The sequence below is a fragment of the Onychostoma macrolepis genome, chromosome 15 (genome assembly GCF_012432095.1).
Source record: "Onychostoma macrolepis isolate SWU-2019 chromosome 15, ASM1243209v1, whole genome shotgun sequence".
In the NCBI taxonomy this organism is placed as follows: Eukaryota; Metazoa; Chordata; class Actinopteri; order Cypriniformes; family Cyprinidae; genus Onychostoma; species Onychostoma macrolepis.
Window position 1 is genome coordinate 31,451,289 of NC_081169.1, and position 24,317 is coordinate 31,475,605.

Genomic DNA, 24,317 nt, shown 5'->3' on the forward strand with positions numbered 1-24,317 from the left:
TGTGCATGTGTGCCTGTGTGCGTGTGTGTGTGTGTGTGTGTGTGTGTGTGTGCGTGTGTGTGTGTGTGTGAGAAAGTATCTGAATGTCAAACGACTTCTCTTTTTCCCATGTCATCAGTCTGTGTTACTGACCAATCAGCTTCATGTAGAGACACTTCACATCACATCAGTTCCTAAAAATCAAATGTCCTAGATGTTTTCTATTTAACCGTCCTGTTTCTGGTGGAGATACGACACATCACAGGAGTAATGTTTAATGTTCGTGTTTTACCGCACTGTAGCAGCAGTAAACCAGCATTAGTTTGTGTTCACACTACAGAACTGAAGCCTGCGTCTCATAATGAAAGCAGACGCTCATGCATTTCAGACTAATCTTAGTGTGTTTTAGATCTATAATCAGCATCTCTGGGTTTCTGCTCAATCGAAATGAAACTCTGAACAAAAACCGAAATGCTTAGAATAGTAAAACTCTTGTATGTGACCTTCAGACATTAAGAGCAGAAACACTCTCTACAGCAGAACGTGAGACGCTCAATAAAGCCAAGAACAGGAGCGAGTCTCTATCTGAGTCTCATCAGGGTTCCTAACGAAGCTGTCGCTCATTAAACAAGAGCTGCGTTCAGCATTCATACATCACATCATCTGTCATCTATTAAGCAGAAGTGCCTTCATTAAACACAAACAGACAGACGTTTGTCCTGACGATCACTTTCTCAAACCCCCAGGAATCACTGCAGCAGCAGTCTGAGGAGAAACTTTGCTCCCAAAGACAAAGAGAAGAATCAGATGTGTCTCGGTTTCACAAGAAGTGTGTCTGGACGTGAGAGCTGATAACTGAGAGGAGAACATCAGGAGATCTGGACCTCATTAATTCACAACGACTGTCAGAAACAGACTCTGTGGAGCACTGAGAGCCAACCCAGGACACGACGACTGTTCAGCAGAAGAGAAAAACTCAGAAACAGAGATATATAGACACAATGCACACACATATATGTATAGATATATCTTTTATGTAATAATATCTTTTCTATTTTCTACTTCTCTTTTGCATCTGCTGTGAATCAAAGGAGACTCTAATGATTTCATTAAGAGCCAGTGAATAATAAAATCTCCTTTAATTAGGTCTTAGCCTCATGTTTTATGTTCCTTCAGAAGTTACTCATCTGAAACTCGGTGAAGTTGTTGTTTTTTAGTGAAATACTAATGAAGCGAAGCCAGCGGGGAGGTCTGGATCATCGATCAAACATCAGAAAGCTCTAGACTCGATGTCATGATGGAAGAACATCACCTGAGATCTGCTGTGGTTTACGATCATCTACCGTCAGAAAGAACTGCATAAACACAGTTACTCACCAGCGCCAGGAACATCGTTACATACGATTAAAAATATATATAACCGATGTATCACATCACATATGTAGAATAATCCTCAAAATTAGACACCGTTAATGAGAATATGAAAGACAAACTAACAATGGTTCAGATCCATGACAGATGGAGAAAACAGTCGAATTATTAGCTGAATGAATCTGAAAGATGTGTATCCTTTACAAATACACTAAAAGTATCTGCATGTTGGCCTCCTAAAATTATTATATTAAGAGTTACTCCACAAGACACAATAATAACTGAACTGAACATGATCCTGGTGAGAAGTTTGGTGTGTGTCCTCACGTGTGTGTTTTGTGATCGCTGTGCATGAGTCTCTGCTGAAGATGAGAAGATCATCAGAAGATGGACACTGTCCAGTGTGTCGTGTCAGTTATTATTTTGTCTGGCTTCTCTCAAGGTTTTTTTCTGTCACCGATGAAGTTTTGGTTCCTCTGGCTTGCTCAGTTGGGGACACTTAATTTCCAGCGATATCTTTGACTTGATTGCACAGATACTATTAGAACTGAACTGATCTGGACGATCTGAATTCAATGATGAACTGCCTTTAACTAAAAACTGAGTGTTTGCTATTGTCCTTTGCATCATTGACACACTATTCTCATATTTGATACTGTAAAGCTGCTTTGACACAAGCTGTATTGTTAAAAGTGCTTTATAAATAAAGGTGACTTGACTATGAAATCGATGGAAGAGCTTATGACTTATTTCACATAAATGATCAACTTTTTTTTAGATTCTGTGAGCAGGACGTAAATGTTTCCTGTAAATACTGTTTTCTGGAAGGTTAGCTTATCATGCTGCACAATGGAGATTTTTATGAATTATTCCTTGAACCTTCAATCACAGAACAAAAGACACGTCTGCTAAAACAGCGAGACAGAAACCAGAGCAGCGTCTCTGCGCTCGAGCTCGCAGTCATTCCTGCAGGTTTGACTCGTGTGGAAACCTTTCTTCAGCGTTTGTGAAGTTCTTCTCACTGCAGGGAGTCGGAAATCCTCCTGTAGTCTGAGGAGCTTCTGCTCTGATCTCCGGCGGATCAAACCCCAAGACTAGCGTCGATGAGACAGCGTTTGTGTCTGTTTGTACACTTGTGAAAGCGTCAGTGTGTGTTTGAGCTTTTACCTGCACCCTGTAACATAATGTCCTCATAATGACTGAAATCATCTTTAATGAGAGCAGCAACAGGCGACCGTTTCCATGCAGGAAAAATGACAATGTACATCATCAGCTCAGGTTAAAAACAAGATAATTAAATGAGAGTCTCCATCAGGACAGGAAAACAGACATGGTCTATCACTGCTTCCACATACTGTATATACAGATGGTTTTACATTCATCTTTGATGTCATTAGAAGTTTTAACGCTCATCTCTTCTATTCTGCTGTAATATTCCTCACATCTCAGAAATAGAACAACAGATTTGGATATGTCCATCATGGAGCCACATCTGGTTTATTCTGAGTTTGTTTTCTCACGTATGAGAGATCTTACGCTCCATCACCTGCCAAACATCAGACTAGTATCCGCTCTGACGGTCAGCGAGAGGCAAATTATAATTAAAATCACAGTGTGCAGTGACTTACACACACACACACACACACACACACACACACTTGAATTTGTGGTTTACGGGGACTCTCCATAGGCGTAATGGTTTTTATACTGTACTTACTGTATGTGCTATTGTCCTACACCAACCCTACACCTAAACCTACCCCTTACAGGAGACTGTCTGCTATTTCAGATTTTAAATACACTCCATTCTGTGTGATTTATAAGCGTTTTGAAAAGTGGGGACATGGAGTAATGTCCTGAAAAGTCACCTTCTCCTTGTAATACCTGTCATACCCTCGTCATTATACACATCTATGTCCTGATTTGTCACAAAAGCACACACACACACACAAACATACACATAAAAAAACATGCAAACACACACACAATCACTGCTAATGATGGACGCTCATGATCACAATATTAATGCTGTACTCAACTAAATTTCTGCATATCTTCCACACATTACCTAAAGTCTGTTCCTCTCGAGGTGAGACTGATGGATCGCTGCTAAAACAACAGCAGACTGCAGCTGAACCATTTCCCAGCATGCATCTGATCACATGACTCTTCCTCGGCGATCACCTGACCTCCGGCTTCTGTCCTTCACTTTTAAAACACAAAGACTGTCAGTTTTATAAAACATAGCTCATTTCTCATTAAAAAATTACTCATTTCAATTCTCAGTATTTGTAAGGTTGGAATATAACACAAAAAGTGAACAAATGAATATGTATAATTCATAAGCTGCTACACAGAGACGTGTGATTAAAGCAGGAGCTGCTGAAAGAAACACAGAGCCCTCGTTTCTTTTCTTTTCTTCTGCAGGCGTTTCTTTAGAAGGTCTTTTCATGTCGACAATTAGAGGAACCCTGCAGACAAACACTTTCCTTTCCCGTCCGATCAGATCTGAGCTGAAGCTGACACACGAGGGACAGAAACAGAGCTGATCTTCGGCTGGGGCTCCATCACAGCGCTGTTTTACTTAATTAATACTATCTCACTTAACCAGATTTAGATGTTTATTAAACCATTGTTTCCTGTCCTAAACTTTCCTTTTCGAGAAATGTTTCTCGGCTCATTCTTCACCTGTGTGTGTTTGTAAAACGGCCATTTGATGAATAATTTAATTTCTCTGCTCCACACTTGATAAAGTTTAATAGTCGAAATCCATCATGAAGAAAATCATTTGACACGCGTGTTCATTAACTGGAGAATATAAACAAAGCGGCGTCAGTGACGGATCGTTATTTATGAATCAGTCTCTGATGAAGACTGTGTAAGTCTGAATGCTTTGACCTCTTGACCTCTTCACTGTTGCCCCCTGCAAACGCTACATCACGCTAATGTGCTGCTAGCTAGCAGTTAGCGAGAGTCAGACGAGTTCATTAGACGTGTCTCATCTTACTGGTGTTTATTACAAACACAGACTGCAGGAGATCACCTGGTAAGGTGTTCAACATCTGAAATCCCTGAACTCAACACGTCAAGAGTTATGAAGCTGAAGATGAACGTCACGGTCAACAGATGCTGACGGTCAAGAGCTCCTGCTGGACAAACACAGACAGAAACACGCTCTCGCTTCTGTCCCTTTAACGCTAACGATAGAGTAATACAAGAAGATCGGAATCTCCACCGGATCTGCAGGAGTTTATGGCTCCCGGATCAGAGATCTTCTCAATGCAGAGCGACGGACACGAACACAGCGGCGATGTTTGAGATGCTCAGAGCGACTGATTCGACATCAGTGTGAATCAGTGCGGCTCATTCACATGCAGCGCTGCAGTAACACCAGGGCATCTATGAGAGCATCATATGAAGCTCCTGAAAGCTGCAGAACGAGGAATGACGCACCGCCTTTGATCAGCAACACTTTGAACATTCTGTCAGACGCTCGGCTTTAATATGAAAGAGAAACACTGAGACACAGCGGCCTGCAGGACAGACGAGCGTCCAGAGCCGCTGCGGATCTCAGACGCATTCAGCACCGCATCGGCTTCGCTGGAGCGTCTCCACAGAAGTGAAGCTCTTTGTGACACTTAATTACTTCAGCAGCAAACGGGTTTCTGTGGTTGCTGTACGACGAACCGACTCCAGACGTGACGTTTCCATCTTCTGCGGCGTGAAGCGTCACTGTTGTTTGATTTTGTTTCATGGCTTCAGGAAGACAGAGCTGTCTGGAAACCATCTTTTCTATCAGCAAAGAGATCAAAGAGAAAAACAGATGAGAAACGGAGGACAAAAACTGAAGCTTTGTGCAGAGAAGGTCTCTGGCGCTTCGTAAGAGCCGCGGTGCGTTTACAGGCGTGTTTAGAGCGCTAAAGGTCAGGTTTAGATGTGATATGTCAGCCAGGAAAACAATTTAATAAATGTCATGGATCTGCCCTTGGCCGTCACGATGGTGTTCAGAGACGCACCTCTGCTCTGATGAAGCTGTTGATTGGTTATTAGGCTGATCAGAGCATCACAGATGTGACGAGACGCGCCGCTATCCATCATACTCACCGCAACAGCTGTCGCTCTTCACCGACTCGACCCGAGCGCTCAGGACGCGATCCAAACACACGAGTGTTTCTGTCCTCAAACCCTGACGCTGCAACTGCTCAAAGCACTCAAATCACTCAGACTGATGCACTGGGAATGCAAGACTAAGTAATAAAATACAGAAAGAAAGAAAGAGCTACAGGTGTCCCAAGTTCGAATCCCGGCTCACGGATCTGTCCCGATCCCCTCTCTCTCTCTCACACTTCACTTGCTGTCAGATCTAAACTGTCCTATCATAAAGGCAAAAATGCCAAAAATAAATCTCAAAAAAAAGAAAGAAAGAAAGAAAGAAAGAGGAGTCTATTCTGAGGCAAAAGCAAGCAGGTTCACACAACAACAGCACAGAAACTGAGATGAAATTTGTGGTTAACCTTTTATTTTAAGGTGTCCTTTTTACAGTGTAATTATACATTTAAGTACTGAGTAATATTAATTAACTACATGCACTTGCTGTGTGATTAGAGTTTGGCTCATCAGGGTTACTTGCATGCAATTATGCATAATTTATTGTTATTATAATAGTAAGCACATGTAACCTGTGTAACAAAGACACCTTAAAATAAATTCTTCCATGGAATATTTAGTGTGTAACATGATTCTGCTGATGATGTGATCACATGATGAGCTACAGACTCTCAGATCAGCTCAGATCTCATCACCTTAAACACATCAGTCTGATCTGCGTTCAAGACGATCCGTCAGAAACCCTGACGGAGATGTTGTGTGTCTGAATGACTCTGTCTGTGATCATGGCGAATGCGTGGTGATTTGGGGGTTTGTGGAAACATCAGTCGTTAACGAGCACGTTCTAATCTCTGGAGAAACACACTGAACTCAGAGTGAAAGGAAAAGCTCATCTACACACACATTCATCCTGATTCTGCTGATCAGTTTCTCCAGCCGGCCGGAGACGAGTATGAATGAGACCAATTCATGACATCGGTCAAATAATTTCCTCCCGTTAATACAGCCAGAGCAACTCTATTAAAACATCGATGGCGCCTGACATAATAAAAGTGAAATAAATGAGGTTTTCTGAAGGGCGGAACCGTCTCATTACCAGCGATTTAACAGTGTCACAAAACAGAGAAAAGCCAAACAAACACACAAACAACAAGATGAGGAGAGATTTCATGAGACATTAAATTTAAAAACAATCATATGAATAATGATTCAGAATGAGGATGAGCATTATTCTGGTCTACTGTGAAATCGATCATCAGTGTGAACGAATCGCTGGACGAACGGGAGTGAATGAATCAGTCGTCAGGACAGAGGTGTAGCGTGATGTTCAGATGCTGCTCTCTCTGATCCAGCACCGCTGTATCACGACGTTCTGCAGGAGGGCCGTTCTAGAGGAACATCTCTTCATATTTAATATGACAGGACAGTCTAAGCGTGTTTACACCTTTGAACTTTTATCGAACCATTTTCCCCGGATGCTTCCTTCTGGAGAGTCTTAATTGAAACGCTTTGAAGTTGAACACAGTGAAGAATCAGAAATGTGCCCGAGGGTCCCTGAGGTTCTCGCCGCCCATCTATCATCTGATTACACCTCGGCGTGTGTCAGATCTCTTCCTCCTTGTCCAGACCGAACCAATGCATATTGATCTGAACTACAAACACAAAAGACTCCCTGAGATTCGCTGAGACTCAGACAGACTCAAAGTGTCCAGAAACCTGCTGACCAACTCATGTGGTGCACTCGTCTGCAGACAGACAGAGACGTAACATGACTTCATGTGTTCAGTTACATTACGTTTCATGCTTTAAATAAATATAATACTCCCTTAAAAGTCCACAGAGCTAAAATCACCTGTATGTGATATATGTGTACTTGCAGTATTTTTCTCTTGGGTTTCTCTCGTGTGTCTCTCTTTCCTTTAAACTGCTGAAGGAAGCATTGAGTCTGTCCATTCTTAGTTTCTTTCTTTCTTCAAAACGTTTCCTTGGTTCTTCATTTCCTCTGAGAATCAGGCACATGAATATGAAAAATAAGGTTCAGCGTGTCGTATCACATCATATACTCTTGAAAACGCTGGAGGCTTCAGAGTGGCTTTCATCTTCACCGAGAGTTTCACTGCAAAACATCAAAGACTTTGTGCTTCTATTTGTCTGAGAGCCGCAGCGAAGATTAATTGTGCTTTAATAATCAGACGCGCTATAAACGCGATTGAACCGTGCGGCCCTCCATCGCTGGCACCGGCCAGACGCCAAATGAAATGATTTTCTGTGAAAGTCCAGTTTTAAAGACAAAGTGAAATAGATTCACGTCACACTGATGGAAGGTGACAGTTTCATATTGACTCTGACTGAGGAGAGAAAACCACTTTCAATATATTAAATATCAGAGCGGCGGCGGTGAGCCACCAATGAAGAAAAAGCAGCCGAGAGAGAAAATAAATGCAATGAACTCATCCTGTCGGCTCATTTATTATTCACAAGCGTTACAGGTGTTTTTCCTTTGTCCTCACTATCACTTTCTATCCTGTAATATCCTTTAACAAAAGCCACTTCCATAATGAGATGTTACGCTCCAGGAAGTGACATCATCTATCGCTAATTGTTGAAGAGTCTGAGTTTGACCAGATCAGATTTCAGTTAAAGTACAACACAAACAAACTGACATGTCTTTCACCGTATAAATGAAGTACTGAAAAAACAACAGAGCTCTTGTAATACATCAGTACCGCTGGCAGCAACATCCGGTCCCGCTAAATTTGGAATGATGTCACACCAAACAATTCTGGGTGCAAAAAATGTAACCAAATTGGACAAACATGACCCTGTACAATTCAACTAAATCTATTACGGCTGTTGCAAATCAAGTGTAGTTCAGATGAGTTATTGCTAAAACGCAGGAGTTTTCTTCAGTTTGCGCACTCGCTGACTGAACTCTGCTCTCTCGTGAATTCTCTCGTCATAAACGACAGATGTGCGTGCGATGTAAGAGATTCATTTATCATACAGTGTAGATGGCTTCATTGCGTATAACGGGAGAGTTTCCTGAGAGTGCTTAAACTCACACTAGACTGAAGTCAGTATGATGTTATTCACTGTTTGATTAACCCTGGCAGTGAAAGTGTTATATTTAGTAACTTTCAAAGTTTTTAATAAATTGTGATCATGTTAAATACAAATTCAGTCGTGTTAAAAATATTGTATGACATGACACCCATATCTCGTACTTGCCTAAAATGATGTGTGTAATTAATAGATTACACTAACATTAGAGTACTTTTAGCCTCACCCGCCTACGCTTCTATAGAAAAATGATTTGAAATAATCCTGAAAGTATGTTGCCCCCAAAAAGCTCAAGTGGCCCCTACCGGCCCCCCTCCAGTTACTGTGGTCTAGAACCGCCACTGTTGTGGATGACAGGAATTTTAAACATTTTTTTGAGGAGATTGAAACTAAGAAACTCAACTTTTTCAACCTTTGCACACGTGAACACACAGTTTAAACCCAAATCATGTAGATTTACAACAGCGCCAAACAAACAGACGTAAAATTAATCATTCGGATGAAACATCTGCGTTTTCTGCTCAACAGCAAAAAAGAAGCATTAACAGGCAGAAAAAAAACTAATAAATAAAAATAAAATCAGTTGATGCAAGCAAATGCTTTTATAAAAAGTCTTGAGTTCTGCTCTACTATTCTGCACCATTAAACTCTCTAACACAAAGAGCTCTGAGTGTGTGTTCTCTCTGGTAAACATGTTTTCATTGTTTACTCTAACCTTGAGTCATGAGATGAATGCTTGTCTTCATATGATGGATCGTAGATTGTGTGATTGGACCTCCAGTGCTTCTTTCTTGTGTTACTGCTGTGTGTGAAAGTTCTGAAGCTGAAGGTCCAGATGATAAATGAGTCCAGAGCCTGAACACCAAACTAGAGAGCCGACAAACCCTCACACTTAAGTCTGTATGTAATCTCCAGTAGTGTCACAGGTTTATTTCAGTCACTAGTGGCCTGTAGCATGAAGCCAGTTTCAGTTTTTACCCAGGTAAGATCGCATTTAGTTTGAGTAAACTTTCGAGTTTGAGTTTTCGGGCTCAAGAAGGTGGGTTGGTTTTGAGCGGGTTTTGTCACCATAGTAAATTATGCTACACAGCTACCCTGCAAACCCAAACTGGACACATCATATCATCAAGTCAAATCAAAATACAACACGTCAGACAGATATGCAGAGTTTTGTATGCTGCTCAATTAGTTGAAAGGGGTTAAAGATGAAAGTTGAAAGGGTTCTGTTGTGGTATAACCCGTATCACACAGACCCGCTCTGAACAGGTCACTCAGATTGGGGACGGACCTGAAGAACATTCATGTGCAAACTCTGTCTGTGGAACACTGTGAATATAAAACATTCAGTGTCAAGCACAAACTCTCCCTTGATTTACATGAAATGGCTAAAAAGCTTTTGGACGGTCAATTAAATCCTGCAGCAACACCTGACGTGCCTAGAAAACCACAGCCACGCTCATGTGAGGAACACACTCGATTTAATCTTGCTTTCTGCTCTGAATCTGTTCTCTTGTTAGTTATTTGGCACAGGAGAACTGACGGCACTTTGTGAATCTGGACGTGAAACTCATTAGCGAAGAACGAGCTGCTTACGAAAGAATCATGTTTACAGACGTGTCACTGTGTCTATGAAACAATACTTTTGTGTTCATGTGGAGTTTAGATGTACATGAGTGATTAAATAACAACCGAAGCACAATACGATGAAAGTGAGTGTTCAGAAACAGCGTCTGATGTGATCTGCTGGTGTGGGATGTGTGGTCAGCGCTCGTGACTCTCGCCGTGGGCTTTCAGAGGACAGAGCGATGATTGGCTGCAGATACAGCAGAGATTGTTCTTCCTCCAGAGAAATGAGCTGTTCCCCCACATTCTTTCATCAGGCCTTTGAGTGGCAGCTGACAGGAAGCAGTTGGCCATGTTTCCTTCTGCACAGGGTCGAGTGAGGTCAGAACGCCCCCTCACTCCAGAGAGAGAGAGAGAGAGAAAGAAAGAAATGTTCCCTCTCTGAACAGTCTATAGTGCGTCAAGTCAAGTCACCTTTATTTATATAGCGCTTTTACAATACAGATTGTGTCAAAGCACTTAACAGCATCAAATTGGAGAATAAAGTGTCAGTAATGTATAATGATAAGATTAAACACTCAATTTTCAGTTAAAGGCATTTCATTATTGAATTCAGAGATGTCATTGTCTAGCTCAGTTTAGTTTAAATAGTATCACACACTTTCACTGAAGAAAGCCACATGATCACAGACGAGAATCAGACATCAACTGGTCAATAGTCCTCAATATTCATAGATCCCTCAAGTGTGTGTGTGTGTGTGTGTGTGTGTGTGTGTGCGTTTTTGTGACAAATGAGGACATAAATGTGTATAATGACAAGGGTATGACGGGTATTACAAGGAGAAGGTGACTTTTCAGGACATTACTCCATGTCCCCACTTTTCAAAACGCTTATAAATCACACAGAATGGAGTGTATTGAGAATCTGAAATAGCAGAAAGTCTCCTGTGTGTGTGTGTGTGTGTGTGTGTGTGTGACTGTGAGTGTGTGTGCTGCTGAGAGAGAAACTCTGTCCTGGTTAACATGCAGACAGTCACTCTGTTGGATTAGTTAGTGCTAATCGGCTCGAGTGCAGATGGAAGCGGTCAGTTTGGATGAATATCAAACATGTTTCCACGTCAGATGTGTGAAGCAGTTACTATGGCAACAGCAGCTTCAGGTTCTCGTGTTTCTGAATAAACCGCTATTGATTACTATTGATTATTCTGTCTGCGTACGGACGAACATCGTTCTCCAAGCTGATGTTTCTTTAGGTTAAATACTGATGAATGAGTCTTGTTCTCGACTGTGATGACGAAAAGCTGATGAAATTAATACAGCAGTGAAAAACACAAAGGATTCATTCTGTTCTTGCACTATATTACCAGCAATTACATCACAAACAGTGGAAATATCATGCAGAAACTTTAAACGCCAGACCTGGAGGAAATGTTTGATACTCGCGTCAGAGCTTAGAGTGATCCGATCGAAAATCCCACGGATGAAGGAGGCACCCTAGTAACTGCATAGCAACACCCTGGCAACCACCCATGACACCATAGCAACCAGTAAAAGAGCTCCAGCTCCAGCTGCAGCACATGCGGCCAGAAACGGTCCTAACGGCTCTTCACACGGATCTGTGAATGTATTAACATACGAGCAAACAAACACCCGCGTGCTAATGCTCACCAGCACATCACGTCTGATGTGATCAAACCGTCACACGAGCTCAGCTCAGAGTCAGACACTCATGACAGAGAGCCATTAAACTGCAAAACATCTGCAGCGCTATGGTCAGCTCGCTGCTGCGGGGGATTGTGGGAAACTTCTGCTTCACTCACAGTATTACATGCAGAATGCCGTCCGCTCATCTGCTCAGAACAGACATTATAAGTGATCTCTGTTTTAAGGTCATTCATCACACTAGAAACGGAAGGTCAGGGCAAGCGCAATGCATTGTGGGATGTGCTGTGCTGCACATTTAGACCTATCAGGTAGTCTGTGCGGATCGGTTGATTCAGTGTTCAATCAAGGTCTAACAGCGCATGTCATGCCAAGAAATGATGATTATTGTATAACTCGATCTCTGACAGTATAATAATAAACTAAAAACTCTCTTGATTAATTCAGTATAGAATTGTGAATAATTCAACTTTATTCATAATTGTCAACTCAAGCATTAGAATAATGAGAAAAAAAACTAATGATTTGTTTGAAAAAAGAGTGAAAAAAAACATAATAGTAGTAACAAATACTGAACTAAAAATATTTCTTTAGATAAATGTATTCTTTAGATGAAAAACAACAGGATCCGCACAGATCTAGCATAAATACTACATTATCTGCAGCACTGTTGTTTAGTAATATAGTGTTTGCTCATTACTAATTAATTTCACCTCTAATTGCATTAATCCACATAATCTGTCCATCTGTCAGCAGTTTTCCCTCACAGATGGAATTAATCCTCAGATGCTTTAAAAACCGGTTATGAAACAAAAGAACACAAACGCATGGCGAGAGGAACTTTAACGGTTTAAAGGGAGACCTCGAGACGACGAGCGGAGGCTGAGAAACTCTTGACGAGTCCTGCTGCGACTGACTTTCACAAGCAGCTTTCAGATAAACACGTGAAAGCCTCCTGCTGATGCAGCATCTGCCCGGCCTCAGCGCTCGCTCACGGTAATGATGATGTGACGCTCCTGTAAGCTCACAGAAACAGGACAGAGAAACGTGGCTTCTCTCATCTGGCCTTCACACACACACAGACAGAGACGAGCTCTGATTGGCTGCTCTCAGTCCGGTTCTGCTGTGTTTCTCATCACTGACATCTGTCGGGAGCACTGTATTCATGCTAAAAATCTCTCACACAGCTTCACAGAGCAGCTGAATGATGTCATTTCCTCTGTGAAACAGGGACCCCTGCTGGACACAGCCCTTATTACAGCACAAACCCTCTGAGATCAGGTATGATGCAACATGAAGCAGAACCGGGTTTATTTTAGGATGCTTGAGTGAATGTTCTGGGTTCGATCCACTGACAGCATTTATGGCAGCACGTCCATCACCACAAAAAAAAAACTACAGAATTTAAACTCAAAACACAACAATCATGTGTTCAGTAGCACACATACAATAGACGTAAATGTGCATAATACAAAAAAACAACAATCATTACAGATCACAAGATGACCGTGACCTTGTGACCCCATGACCCCTGTGTGTTACTGTCATTGTGATTTTTTTTTTTAAATGGACACAGATGTGTTACAGATGTTGATAACAGAGCTGTCCATCATTCACAGAAGAGAAGAATATGAGTCCAGCACATCACAGATTATCACATATTTATTATAAAACACATCAAATGTGGCAGCAATAACAGTAGCAGGAAAAATGATGAGGCCTGGCTTTAACGTCTCTGTGTGTGTTTGAGGTCAGAGGTCACAGACTCATCACAGTGATTCATTTGATTTCATCAGCAGCCGTTTCTGTGACGGAAAGCTCTAACTCACATCTGTCCAGCATCAGAGACGCTGCTGTTACCATGGCAACAGCACACATGAACATCCTGGATACGGTCAACCTCGACTTCACAGATAACTGGCCGAACACACACACACACACACACACTCAGACACACGCAAGCGCACACACACTCACTCACACACACACACACACACACACACACACACACACACACACACACACACACACACACACACACAGATGCACACACACACAGTGTTGGGGAGTAACTAGTTACATGTAACGGAATTACGTAATTTAATTACAAAATAAAAGTAATTGTAATCAGTTACAGTTACAGTTACTAAGAAAAAATGTGTAATTAAATTACAGTTACTTATGAAAATGTTAAGGATTACAAAGGGGGTTACATCTGATTTTTTTCACACACACCCCCATGTACAGATTTAATTGATTTCTTTCATAAATTGCCGTGACTGCTATAAAATATGAAACAACCAATGTTTCAGAAGTAACTCTTATATTTCCTATATGGGTTTATGTATATGCTTTATTTTTATGTTTTTTTAAGATTAACAGTTTTTTTCTAAGGCATTGTTTGTCAAGGTTCTGGACTCTTTGCTGTTTGTTTTTCCCCTGTCCTTCCTGAGTTTCCTTATTTGGTTATTTTCCTGTTCTTGTTAAAGTAATTTGATTATTCCTTGATTACACCTCACCTGATTCTGTTCTCCCTGATTACTTCCTGTGTGTTTATAAGTCCGTTCACTCGTCTATTTCCGTGGTGTTACTGTTATTGTTAATAAACAAATAAGTATTTACCTACCTCGAGTCTCCTGCATCCTTCCCGCACCACAACTGTGACATTGTTAGTATCATAGCTATTAAACTATTTCTTGTTATGATTTTAAATCTGTATTTAACCTCAGAATGATTTTAAAGTAAGTCTGATTGTGTGGTGGCAGTGCTTAAAAGGGGACATCGGATGCCTATTTTCCACAAGTTGGTATGATTCTTTAGGGTATTCTTGAAATGGTCCTAGTGGTCGTGCAAAACAACACCCTTTTTACCTTGTCAAAAACAGCTCTGTTCACAGCAACTCGTTTCGCTGCATATGTCTTTACATGCTAATGAGCTCTGCTCACCCCGCCCCTCCCAGGTGAAAAACAAGTACACTTCCATAATGTACTTAAAGTTCTCTATTTTTCGCGCACTAATTTTGTACTTAATATACTAAAAATTATCCTTTCGTACTTCTTAAGGTCAACTTAAGATCATCTAAGTGTACTCAACTGTGCCATTTTGAGACACCATGAATATGAACTAAAATGCACTTTTTACATACTATCTTTGTATTTAAAAAATGTATTTAGCTACCACTTGTAGTACACTTGAGTGTACTAGTGTATGAAAGATGGGTTCAAGTGTACTACAAGCAGTTGGGGGTTAGGGGCCTTGCTCAAGGGTCTCACCTCGGTTACGGTACTGAAGGTGGAAGAGAGCACTGGTATTCACTCCAAAATCAAAATGGCTTGATAATTGAGACAGTTAGGTTTTGGGGGATTAAAAAAAAAGGAGTGAATTTTGATCATTGTAGGGTGGTTGTGTCCACACACTGCTAAGACACATTTATATGTAAATGAAGATAAATTAAGATATTTTGTATCCAATGTCTTCTTTAAAATTAAAATATTATAATCTTAATTCAAGTGATGAAGGATTTAGAAAGTCTGACAGTAATCAGTGTTGAGTACTACTGTAAGGTTAACCCTGCCTGGTTTACATGTTTGAGTAATCAAAGTAATCAAATGTAATCAGTTACATTACTTTAAGTAATTGAAAAGTTACACTATTTATTACATTTTAAGTAGGGTAACTTGTAATCTGTAACCTATTACATTTCCAAAGTAACCTTCCAAACACTGCACACACACACACACACACACACTCTTTCATGCCGCTTTTATTTAATCTCTGAACAGCCGTATTGAATAAAAACACTGGAGAAACTTCATGTATAAAGCCGTGATCATAATACAGAAGGTCACACAGATCTGGAACGTCATGCAGGAGAGTAGATGATGAGAGAATGATCTTTTTCAGATGAACTGTATATTCAGGTGAGAATTGGGTCAAAGAACGACAACCAAAATCTAACTACATTTATTAAGTTCATAGAAAACAGTTACAAAATCTATTTCCATTGTTTCAGAGTAAAAACAGTCCCATTGAATGTCATTATTTTTGTGCTAAATTCCTGAGCATCCAGCGTCAGTCTTCATTATTTTTGCTTGTTTTTTCCTCTCAAAAGTAAATAAATAAATGCATAAATAAAAACAGATTGTAAATACGTCCTGCTCTGGTTGATTAATAACTTTTTACATTCTTTTGCTAACATTAGTTAACATGAACTAACAATAAACAATACTTACACCCAATTTAATGTTGATTTTAACATTTAATAATACTTTTTTTTTAATTTAAAATTGTATCTGTTAACAATAGTTAATGCACTATGAACTAACATGCTGTGCAATTATAAACATTATATTATATTTCTCATTGATAGCTGATGTTAGCTAATGCATTAACTAATGGTAATCAATGAGAAATGTTGCAGATTTATTAGATGTGATTATTATTTTATTTCAAAGCTCATTAGCACAGAAAACTCTCTTTCTATAAAGAACATCATTAACTGTCTTTATATTTGATCATAACCAGCCACAGACACAACTGGTAAAAATAGAGATTCTGCTCTGAACAAAGTTAAATAAAAGTGTGTAATTTCTAATAGCTGGAATAAAGACAATCAGCAAAAGCGTTTCCTTCTCTCTGGAGCTGAAAACCAGCAAATTAAAGTTTATTCAACCTGATCAGGAACAGTCACAGATATTTATGAAATTCACTGGTGCTACAATAAATGATATTTGAAATTCATTGCTGAATAAACAACGTGGGGGGAATGAGGATGATCTACGAAAAATAAGCTGATAAATCGTGAGAAGATTCTCAGTGAATCCAAACCTTAAATCAGACGAGCTCCACTAGAGGGCAGCACTGACACACACATCACACACACACAGTACAGTATATGAGAGAAAGAGAGAGAGTGTGTGTGTGTGTATGTGTGTGTCAGTCAGGGCAGATCAGATCGTTTCATAATGAATCAAACTGCAGGACCTTTGGCTTGAGTGTCACATCAATTACTCAGTCCAGAACCCCTACTCACATTACCCATAATGCACCTGTTCTCTAGGCTGCTCATTAACCAAAGATACACAGAGAAGAGCTTGACTGGAAACAGAAGTCAGTGAGTCAGTCAGACCGAACATGAACACACAGAACCGACCCCAGAGCCCTCGAAACACACACACACACACACACACATTTTTCAAAACGCTTATAAATCATACAGAATGAGTTTTTTTTTTTTTTTTTGAGAAAGTAAAAATGCAGAAAGTTTCCTGTAAGGGGTAGGGTTAGGTGTAGGGTTGGTGTAGGGCAATAGCACACACAATTTGTACAGTATAAAAACCATTACAGCTATGGAGAGTCCCTACAATTCACAAAAACAAACGTGTGTGTTTGTGTGTGTGTGTGTGTTTAACACTGCTGGTGTGTATGTATGTGTCCGGTGTGTGTGTGTGTGTGTGTGTGTGTGTGTGTCATGAAATCATCTGATCACATTCTCTGATAAACACGTATCAGTCAATCAGCTCAGCGTATCACAAACACACACACACACGCATCTCTAATGTGATTGTGAGGATCATGGGGACGAATTTTAACGAGACGTGAGACGCATGAGAATGATGTATTTCTTTCTGAAATAGGAAGTTAGAGCGGGACATACTGAAGCGTTTGTCCCTAAAAACTATACGCTTCCCTAATTGGCTTGATTGACTGTAATTAATTAATTACAGACCTATCTCAAATCTCCCTTTTCTGTCAAAGATACTAGAAAAAGTAGTATCCTCACAATTATATTCCTTCTTAAAGAAAAATGGTATCTGTGAGGAATTCCAGTCAGGATTTAGATCGTATCATAGTACTGAGACTGCTCTCATTAGAGTTACAAATGACCTGCTTCTATCATCTGATCGTGGTTGTATCTCTTTATTAGTTCTACTGGATCTTAGCGCTGCGTTCGACACTATCGACCACAACATTTTAGACTAGAAAACTTGTTAGCATTAGTGGAAGTGCCTTAGCATGGACTTAGTATGGAGTACCTCAAGGCTCAGTACTAGGGCCGTTACTTTTTACGCTTTACACGTTACCCTTGGGAGATATTATCAGGAGACATGGTGTTAGCTTTCACTGTTATGCTGATGATACTCAGCTGTATATTTTTTTGTGACCCGATAAAACATTTGCAAAATCAACGGAATGTATAGTCGATATTAAAAAAATGGATGGCGAGTAATTTCTTACTGCTAAATTCTGAAAAAAAACCAGAGGTGTTAATTATTGGACCTAAAACCCTCACATATAATACCCTAGAACATTATCTAACACTTAACGGCTGCTCTGTAAATTCTTTTTCATCAGTTAGGAACCTAGGTGAGCTATTTGATAGTAATCTTTCCTTTGAAAAACATGTTTATAGCATTTGTAAAAAAATTTCCATCTTAAAAATACAGGTGCATCTCAATAAATTAGAATGTCGTGGAAAAGTTCATTTATTTCAGTAATTCAACTCAAATTGTGAAACTCGTGTATTAAATAAATCCAATGCACACATACTGAAGTAGTTTAAGTCTTTGGTTTTTTTTTAAATTGTGATGATTTTGGCTCACATTTAACAAAAACCCACCAATTCACTCTCAACAAATTAGAATACTTCATAAGACCAATAAAAACATTTTTAGTGAATTGTTGGCTTTCTGGAAAGTATGTTCATTTACTGTATATGTACTCAATACTTGGTAAAGGCTCCTTTTGCTTTAATTACTGCCTCAATTCGGCGTGGCATGGAGGTGATCAGTTTGTGGAACTGAGGTGGTATGGAAGCCCAGGTTTCTTTGACAGTGGCCTTCAGCTCATCTGCATTTTTTGGTCTCTTGTTTCTCATCTTCCTCTTGACAGTAGATTCTCTATGGGGTTCAGGTCTGGTGAGTTTGCTGGCCAGTAAAGCACACCAACACCATGGTCATTTAACCAACTTTTGGTGCTTTTGGCAGTGTGGGCAGGTGCCAAATCCTGCTGGAAAATGAAATCAGCATCTTTAAAAAGCTAGTCAGCAGAAGGAAGCATGAAGTGCTCCAAAATTTCTTGGTAAACGGGTGCAGTGACTTTGGTTTTCAAAAAACACAATGGACCAACACCATTGCACCCCAAATCATCACAGACTGTGGAAACTTAACACTGGACTTCAAGCAACTTGGGCTATGAGCTTCTCCACCCTTCCTCCAGACTCTAGGACCTTGGTTTCCAAATGAAATACAAAACTTGCTCTCATCTGAAAAGAGGACTTTGGACCACTGGGCAACAGTCCAGTTCTTCTTCTCCTTAGCCCAGGTAAGTTAACCCAGGTAAGCCTCTGACGTTGTCTGTGGTTCAGGAGCGGCTTAACAAGAGGAATACGACAACTGTAGCCGAATTCCTTGACACGTCTGTGTGTGGTGGCTCTTGATGCCTTGACCCCAGCCTCAGTCCATTCCTTGTGAAGTTCACCCAAATTCTTGAATCGATTTTGCTTGACAATCCTCATAAGGCTGCAGTTCTCTCGGTTGGTTGTGCATCTTTTTCCTTCCACTCAACTTTCTGTTAACATGCTTGGATACAGCACTCTGTGAACAGCCAGCTTCTTTGGCAATGAATGTTTGTGGCTTACCCTCCTTGTGAAGGGTGTCAATGATTGTCTTCTGGACAACTGTCAGATCAGCAGTCTTCCCAATTTGAGTTGAATTACTGAAATAAATGAACTTTTCCACAACATTCTAATTTATTGAGATGCACCTGTATATCTAAATTACAACCTATGCTCTCAATGTCAAATGCAGAAATGTTAATTCATGCGTTCATGACCTCAAGGTTAGACTATTGTAATGCTTTATTGGGTGGTTGTTCTGCACGCTTAATAAACAAATGCCAGATGGTCCAAAATACAGCAGCTAGAGTTCTTACTAGAACCAGGAAGTATGACCACATTAGCCCGGTTCTGTCAACAGCTCTCTATTAAACATTGTATACATTTTAAAATCTTGCTAATTACCTATAAAGCCCTGAATGGCTTAGCACCTCAGTACTTGAGCGAGCTCTTATCGCATTACAGTCCTCCACGTCCACTATGTTCTCAAAACTCTGGATGTTTGATAATATCTAGAATATCAAAATCGACTGCAGGCGGCAGATCCTTTTCCTATTTAGCTCCCAAACTCTGGAACAATCTACCTAACACTGTTCGGGAGGCAGACACACTCCGTCAGTTTAAATCTAGATTAAAGACCCATCTCTTTAACCTGTCTTACACATAATACACTATTGCATTTCTAATAGTATCCGTTAAACACTTCCCATAACACCTAATGTACTTGTTACATCGTTAGAAGAATGGCATCTACGCTAATATTAGTCTGTTTCTTTCTTATTCCAAGGTCACCGTAGCCACCCGATCCAGTCCGTATCCAGATCAGATGGTGGATCAGCACCTAGAGACGACCTCGACAGCCCTGAACGTCAGCGGAGACCAGGACACCTAGATCCCAGAGACAGATCCCCAGTGAGGACCTCGTCACCTAGACGGCCATCAGGACAAGACCACAGGAACCAGATCAGTCCTCTGCACAATCTGACTCTGCTGCAGCCTAGATTTAAACTGCTGGTTTTGTCTGGCCAGAGGAGAACAAAACACTATTTCGACACACTATTTCTCCATTTAGTACTGTAAAGCTGCTTTGAGACAATTTGCATTGTAAAAAGCGCTATATAAATAATGGTGACTTGACGCTAATGAGGGACAGTCAGGTGACTGGACATGCCTCGAGCCCATGATAATGTCATCAATGCTTTCAGTCTGTCTGCTAATAAAGACGATTCTCTTTTCACATCACACTAACAATAGATGTAAACACTTGTCTGATTCATAACTACACAAAACACCTGAACATCCGCAATATTTCAAGCTCAGTTTGAGTGTAATGGGGCTGACGAGACGCGAGATGTGCGGATCCATGTGCAAGCGTTTATTTAAAGGCATGGTCATAAATACAGGCAGGGTCGAAACAATGGCAAACAGGTATGGCAGGGACAAGACAAAGAGTAATCCAAGGACAAGCGTGGGTCGACGATCGGCGAACAGTATTCAATGGGGCAAGACAGAGAGATAATCCAGGTACACGAGCTAGAATCCAAGAGATGCAAACAGTGTCCAAACGGCAAGGCAAGGGTTAATCCAGGGAACACGGGCTAGAAACAAACACGGGAAAACAGGCAAGGCAAGGCAAGGCAAGACTACGTCAATAAACTGGGCTCCGTATAGTAGCTATCGCTGGGAGAGTGATAAACGCTATACAATACTCGGCAGTGAGGGAAAGAAAGTCCAGGGTTTATATAAAGCATGTAATCTGTGTGTGCGTAGGATCAGGTGTGCGTGTGATTAGTGCAATCAGCCGTGTGTGCGCAATCAGTGCAATGAATGATGGGAAATGTAGTCCAGTGTGAAGTATGGTGTGAGAGTCAATGTGGTGAGCGAGTGACCTCTGGTGGTGAATGAACGGAAGTGCAGGGACAGGATTCGTGACATTGAGTCAAATAGACTTATTGATTTACTTTTATTTGAATCATCATCTGTTCTGCTCTAGCAAAAATCTACAATATCACGATAATATCTGAAAGCACACGTGACGTTCAGTCTGACCCAAACATCAAATAAACCTGTAAATAATCAATAAATGAACAGAGCTGACATTGAGAGCAGAAACACTCCTCATGAATAATGCAGTGGCCGGAGTGACATCTACATCAGTCCAAAATCTAGATTGATGATGATAGAGCTGAATCTTCACGCAGTTCAATCACAAATCACAGGTTTTTATAAAAGCTGAATTCATCTGCCATAAATGAAGAACAGACAGACAGACTCTCTCTCATGTTCTCTATATACTGAGTGAACTTACACGCCTTTGAAATCCTGCAGTGAACCACACGAGAACAAGAGTCTGACATCTTCAGAAAGATCAGATAGACAGACAGCAAGAGAGAGAGAGACAGAGAGAGAGAGAGAGAGAATTAAAAAAGCAGCATTAAGTTTGATGTCCACTAATCAGCAGGGACACACAGAGCATCTATCATAAGAACCGACTGAACTCCTGAACAAAAGCAAGAAACATCTCAAGCCTTAGACAGAAAACAGCTCAATCTGTCTCTAAACAGACTTTATCACCATCAGAACATGAGCACTGACTAAACACAGAGACGTGCTGATGAGAGACACCTGACCAGCAACAGGCAAAACACAGAGAAACACTGAGCAGAAGCAAATCATCCACTGCTGTAGTAAATCTGAGTTTCCTACGTCCTGGTGTGTGTGTGTGTGTGTGTGTGTGTGTGTGTGTGTGTGTGTGTGTGTGTGTGTGTGTGTGTGTGTGTGAGTGAGTGAGTGAGTGAGTGAGTGAGTGAGTGAGTGAGTGAGTGAGTGTGTGTGTGTGTGTGTGTGTGTGTGTGTGTGTGTGTGTGAGAGTGTATTCCTCAGCCCATGGGTCGAGGAAGTGGGGGGTTACTTTTGAGGTCTGGTACAAATATGACATGGGCTACAAAAAAACATAGGCTCATACGTGAGCACGTTTATTCATTAAAAGACCGCGATCTCGATTCAAACACACACGATCTTATTCCTAAATGATGATTCCGCTATGCCAATTAAACCTTTGAAATCACATCACATCAGAATATTTAAATCTGCTTTGCAGCCTCTGATCCAGAGAGAGCAGCGCTCATCACATGCTTTATATTTGAAACAGCTTCACAAACAGTCTACTTACACAGTAGGCTACATTTCTGTGATGAACATTAAATAATAACGAACGTATTGGGATGAAAGTCTTTAATCCAGATATAGACTCTGATGTTACAGCAGCCGCGATCAAAACGACTAGGCTAATTAACCTTTGGAACTAATGATACGCTTAAAAAAAAAAAAAAAAGAAAGATTATGTTACATTATGCCAGTAGGTGGCAAACAGTGACTGGTAAATATATTCGATGCCTGAATCATTCAAGAGATTCATTCAATTTTTTTGTCCCTTTAATTATAATCGACCCGCACTCTCTGTTCATTGGCTGGTGCCATGTTGGAAGCTGGTTCAGGTTAAGTCGTTAATATTCGTGCCAGTCAAGAGAGTGGTTGTCGTGGGTGAGTACTGTTGAAAAATGTATTTCTTTTGTTGCTCTTTTTATATTTTGATGTATTTTTCTACTTTATTGTTGCCAAATGATATTGTGATGGTTAATGTGCACCCGTCATTGCAGGGCGTTGTGTAAGAATGCTGTGAAACTGATCACTTCAATTAAATGTGTTTTAACAGAATTAAATGATCCACCCGAGGCGCGAGATGGTGTCGGTTTCCACAATTATTACACACAACGCAGATAGGAGCCGTTACACTAGCCTAATTAATGATTTAATTTAATACATATTTTTAAATAGATTAATTTATAACATTTTAGACATTTATACATAGACTCATTTATAACATTAAATAAAACATTTAGTCAGAAACTCAAGTAAATTACATTGTTTGGTTGTCTAATGTTTGTTTTCATAATTGTGGGAGAATCATGGCATAAAAATACATAGACTAGCATATGATCTAACTAATACCCTACTGTTTATAGCCTATTATGTCATATGTTATTATGTATGTTTATGAACTATGCATGTATTATGTAGTTCTGCATCCTCCAGCAGATCATCAGAACACTAGCACTAGCGGCTAATGGCTAACGAGTGATTGAAGCCAGTGGATGCACGAGCTCGGCTTTGGTTTCTCCTCTGAACGCATCGCTCTAGTCGTGTGATGTATGAGTGATTTCTGCACCGTCATGCCGCGTCTCGTCTGGAGAGTAACTGGAGATCCGTGCGTCTCAGTCGGAGTTTATTCAGAGGACACTGGAGATCACTGTCACCTTCCCAGAAACACCATCACTGAGATGAAGCTCGGGAAGTTTGCTGGAAGTGTTTGCGCTCTATAAAGGCTTTCGCCCGCAGCATCGTGTTCCTCCGTTTCCCACAGGAGATCAATGAACCCTGTTTCTCATGTTAGACGGCCTGATGATCTGATGATCTGAGCGCATCACAGCTCTTCCTCAGCAATGAAAGCTTGTTGACTATGTAGTCGACTACAATATGGAACTGCACTGATCTTATCTTCTGCTGCTCACAAAAGCACATTATCAGCCGTGGAAACGTCCCTGGATTGGTCAGCAGCAGACGGGCTGGGTTCACCGACATGACCTGAACTTCACGTCACGTTCACACACACGTTCATCAGCTCTCATCATGAGTCTGAACCACAATATATTTCACAGCAGACTGAACGCAGCACATATTAGAAGTAGACACTAGGGATGGGTATTGTTTACATTTTATCGATACCAATACTGATGCTGCTTATCGATACCGGTACTTATCGATACTGTTATCAATACTATTTGGTGCAAAAAGATATGTTGTGAAAAGTTATTTTATTACTGCTGAACTTTAGCAACTGTATTAAAGTTCTTCAGTCAGGAACAGTGAGTTATTTTTCTCTTTGTGTTTTATTTTATTA

The 24,317-nt window shown here is 40.5% G+C and overlaps 1 protein-coding gene across 2 annotated transcripts in view; it reads right to left on the reverse strand.

Annotated features, from left to right (window-relative positions):
• Positions 1–24,317, reverse strand: part of lsamp (limbic system associated membrane protein) — a 200,415-nt gene that overhangs the window by 122,031 nt on the left and 54,067 nt on the right. Inside the window, exon 1 of one of the 2 annotated variants that reach the window (XM_058745325.1) lies at positions 3,419–3,508. The exons of the other annotated variant lie outside the window; for it this stretch is intronic. Within the exon in view, the coding sequence (XP_058601308.1) occupies positions 3,419–3,500 (82 nt within the window). The 5' untranslated portion in view covers positions 3,501–3,508. Of the gene's footprint in view, positions 1–3,418; positions 3,509–24,317 lie in introns of those variants that run through there. 2 annotated transcript variants of the gene reach the window in all.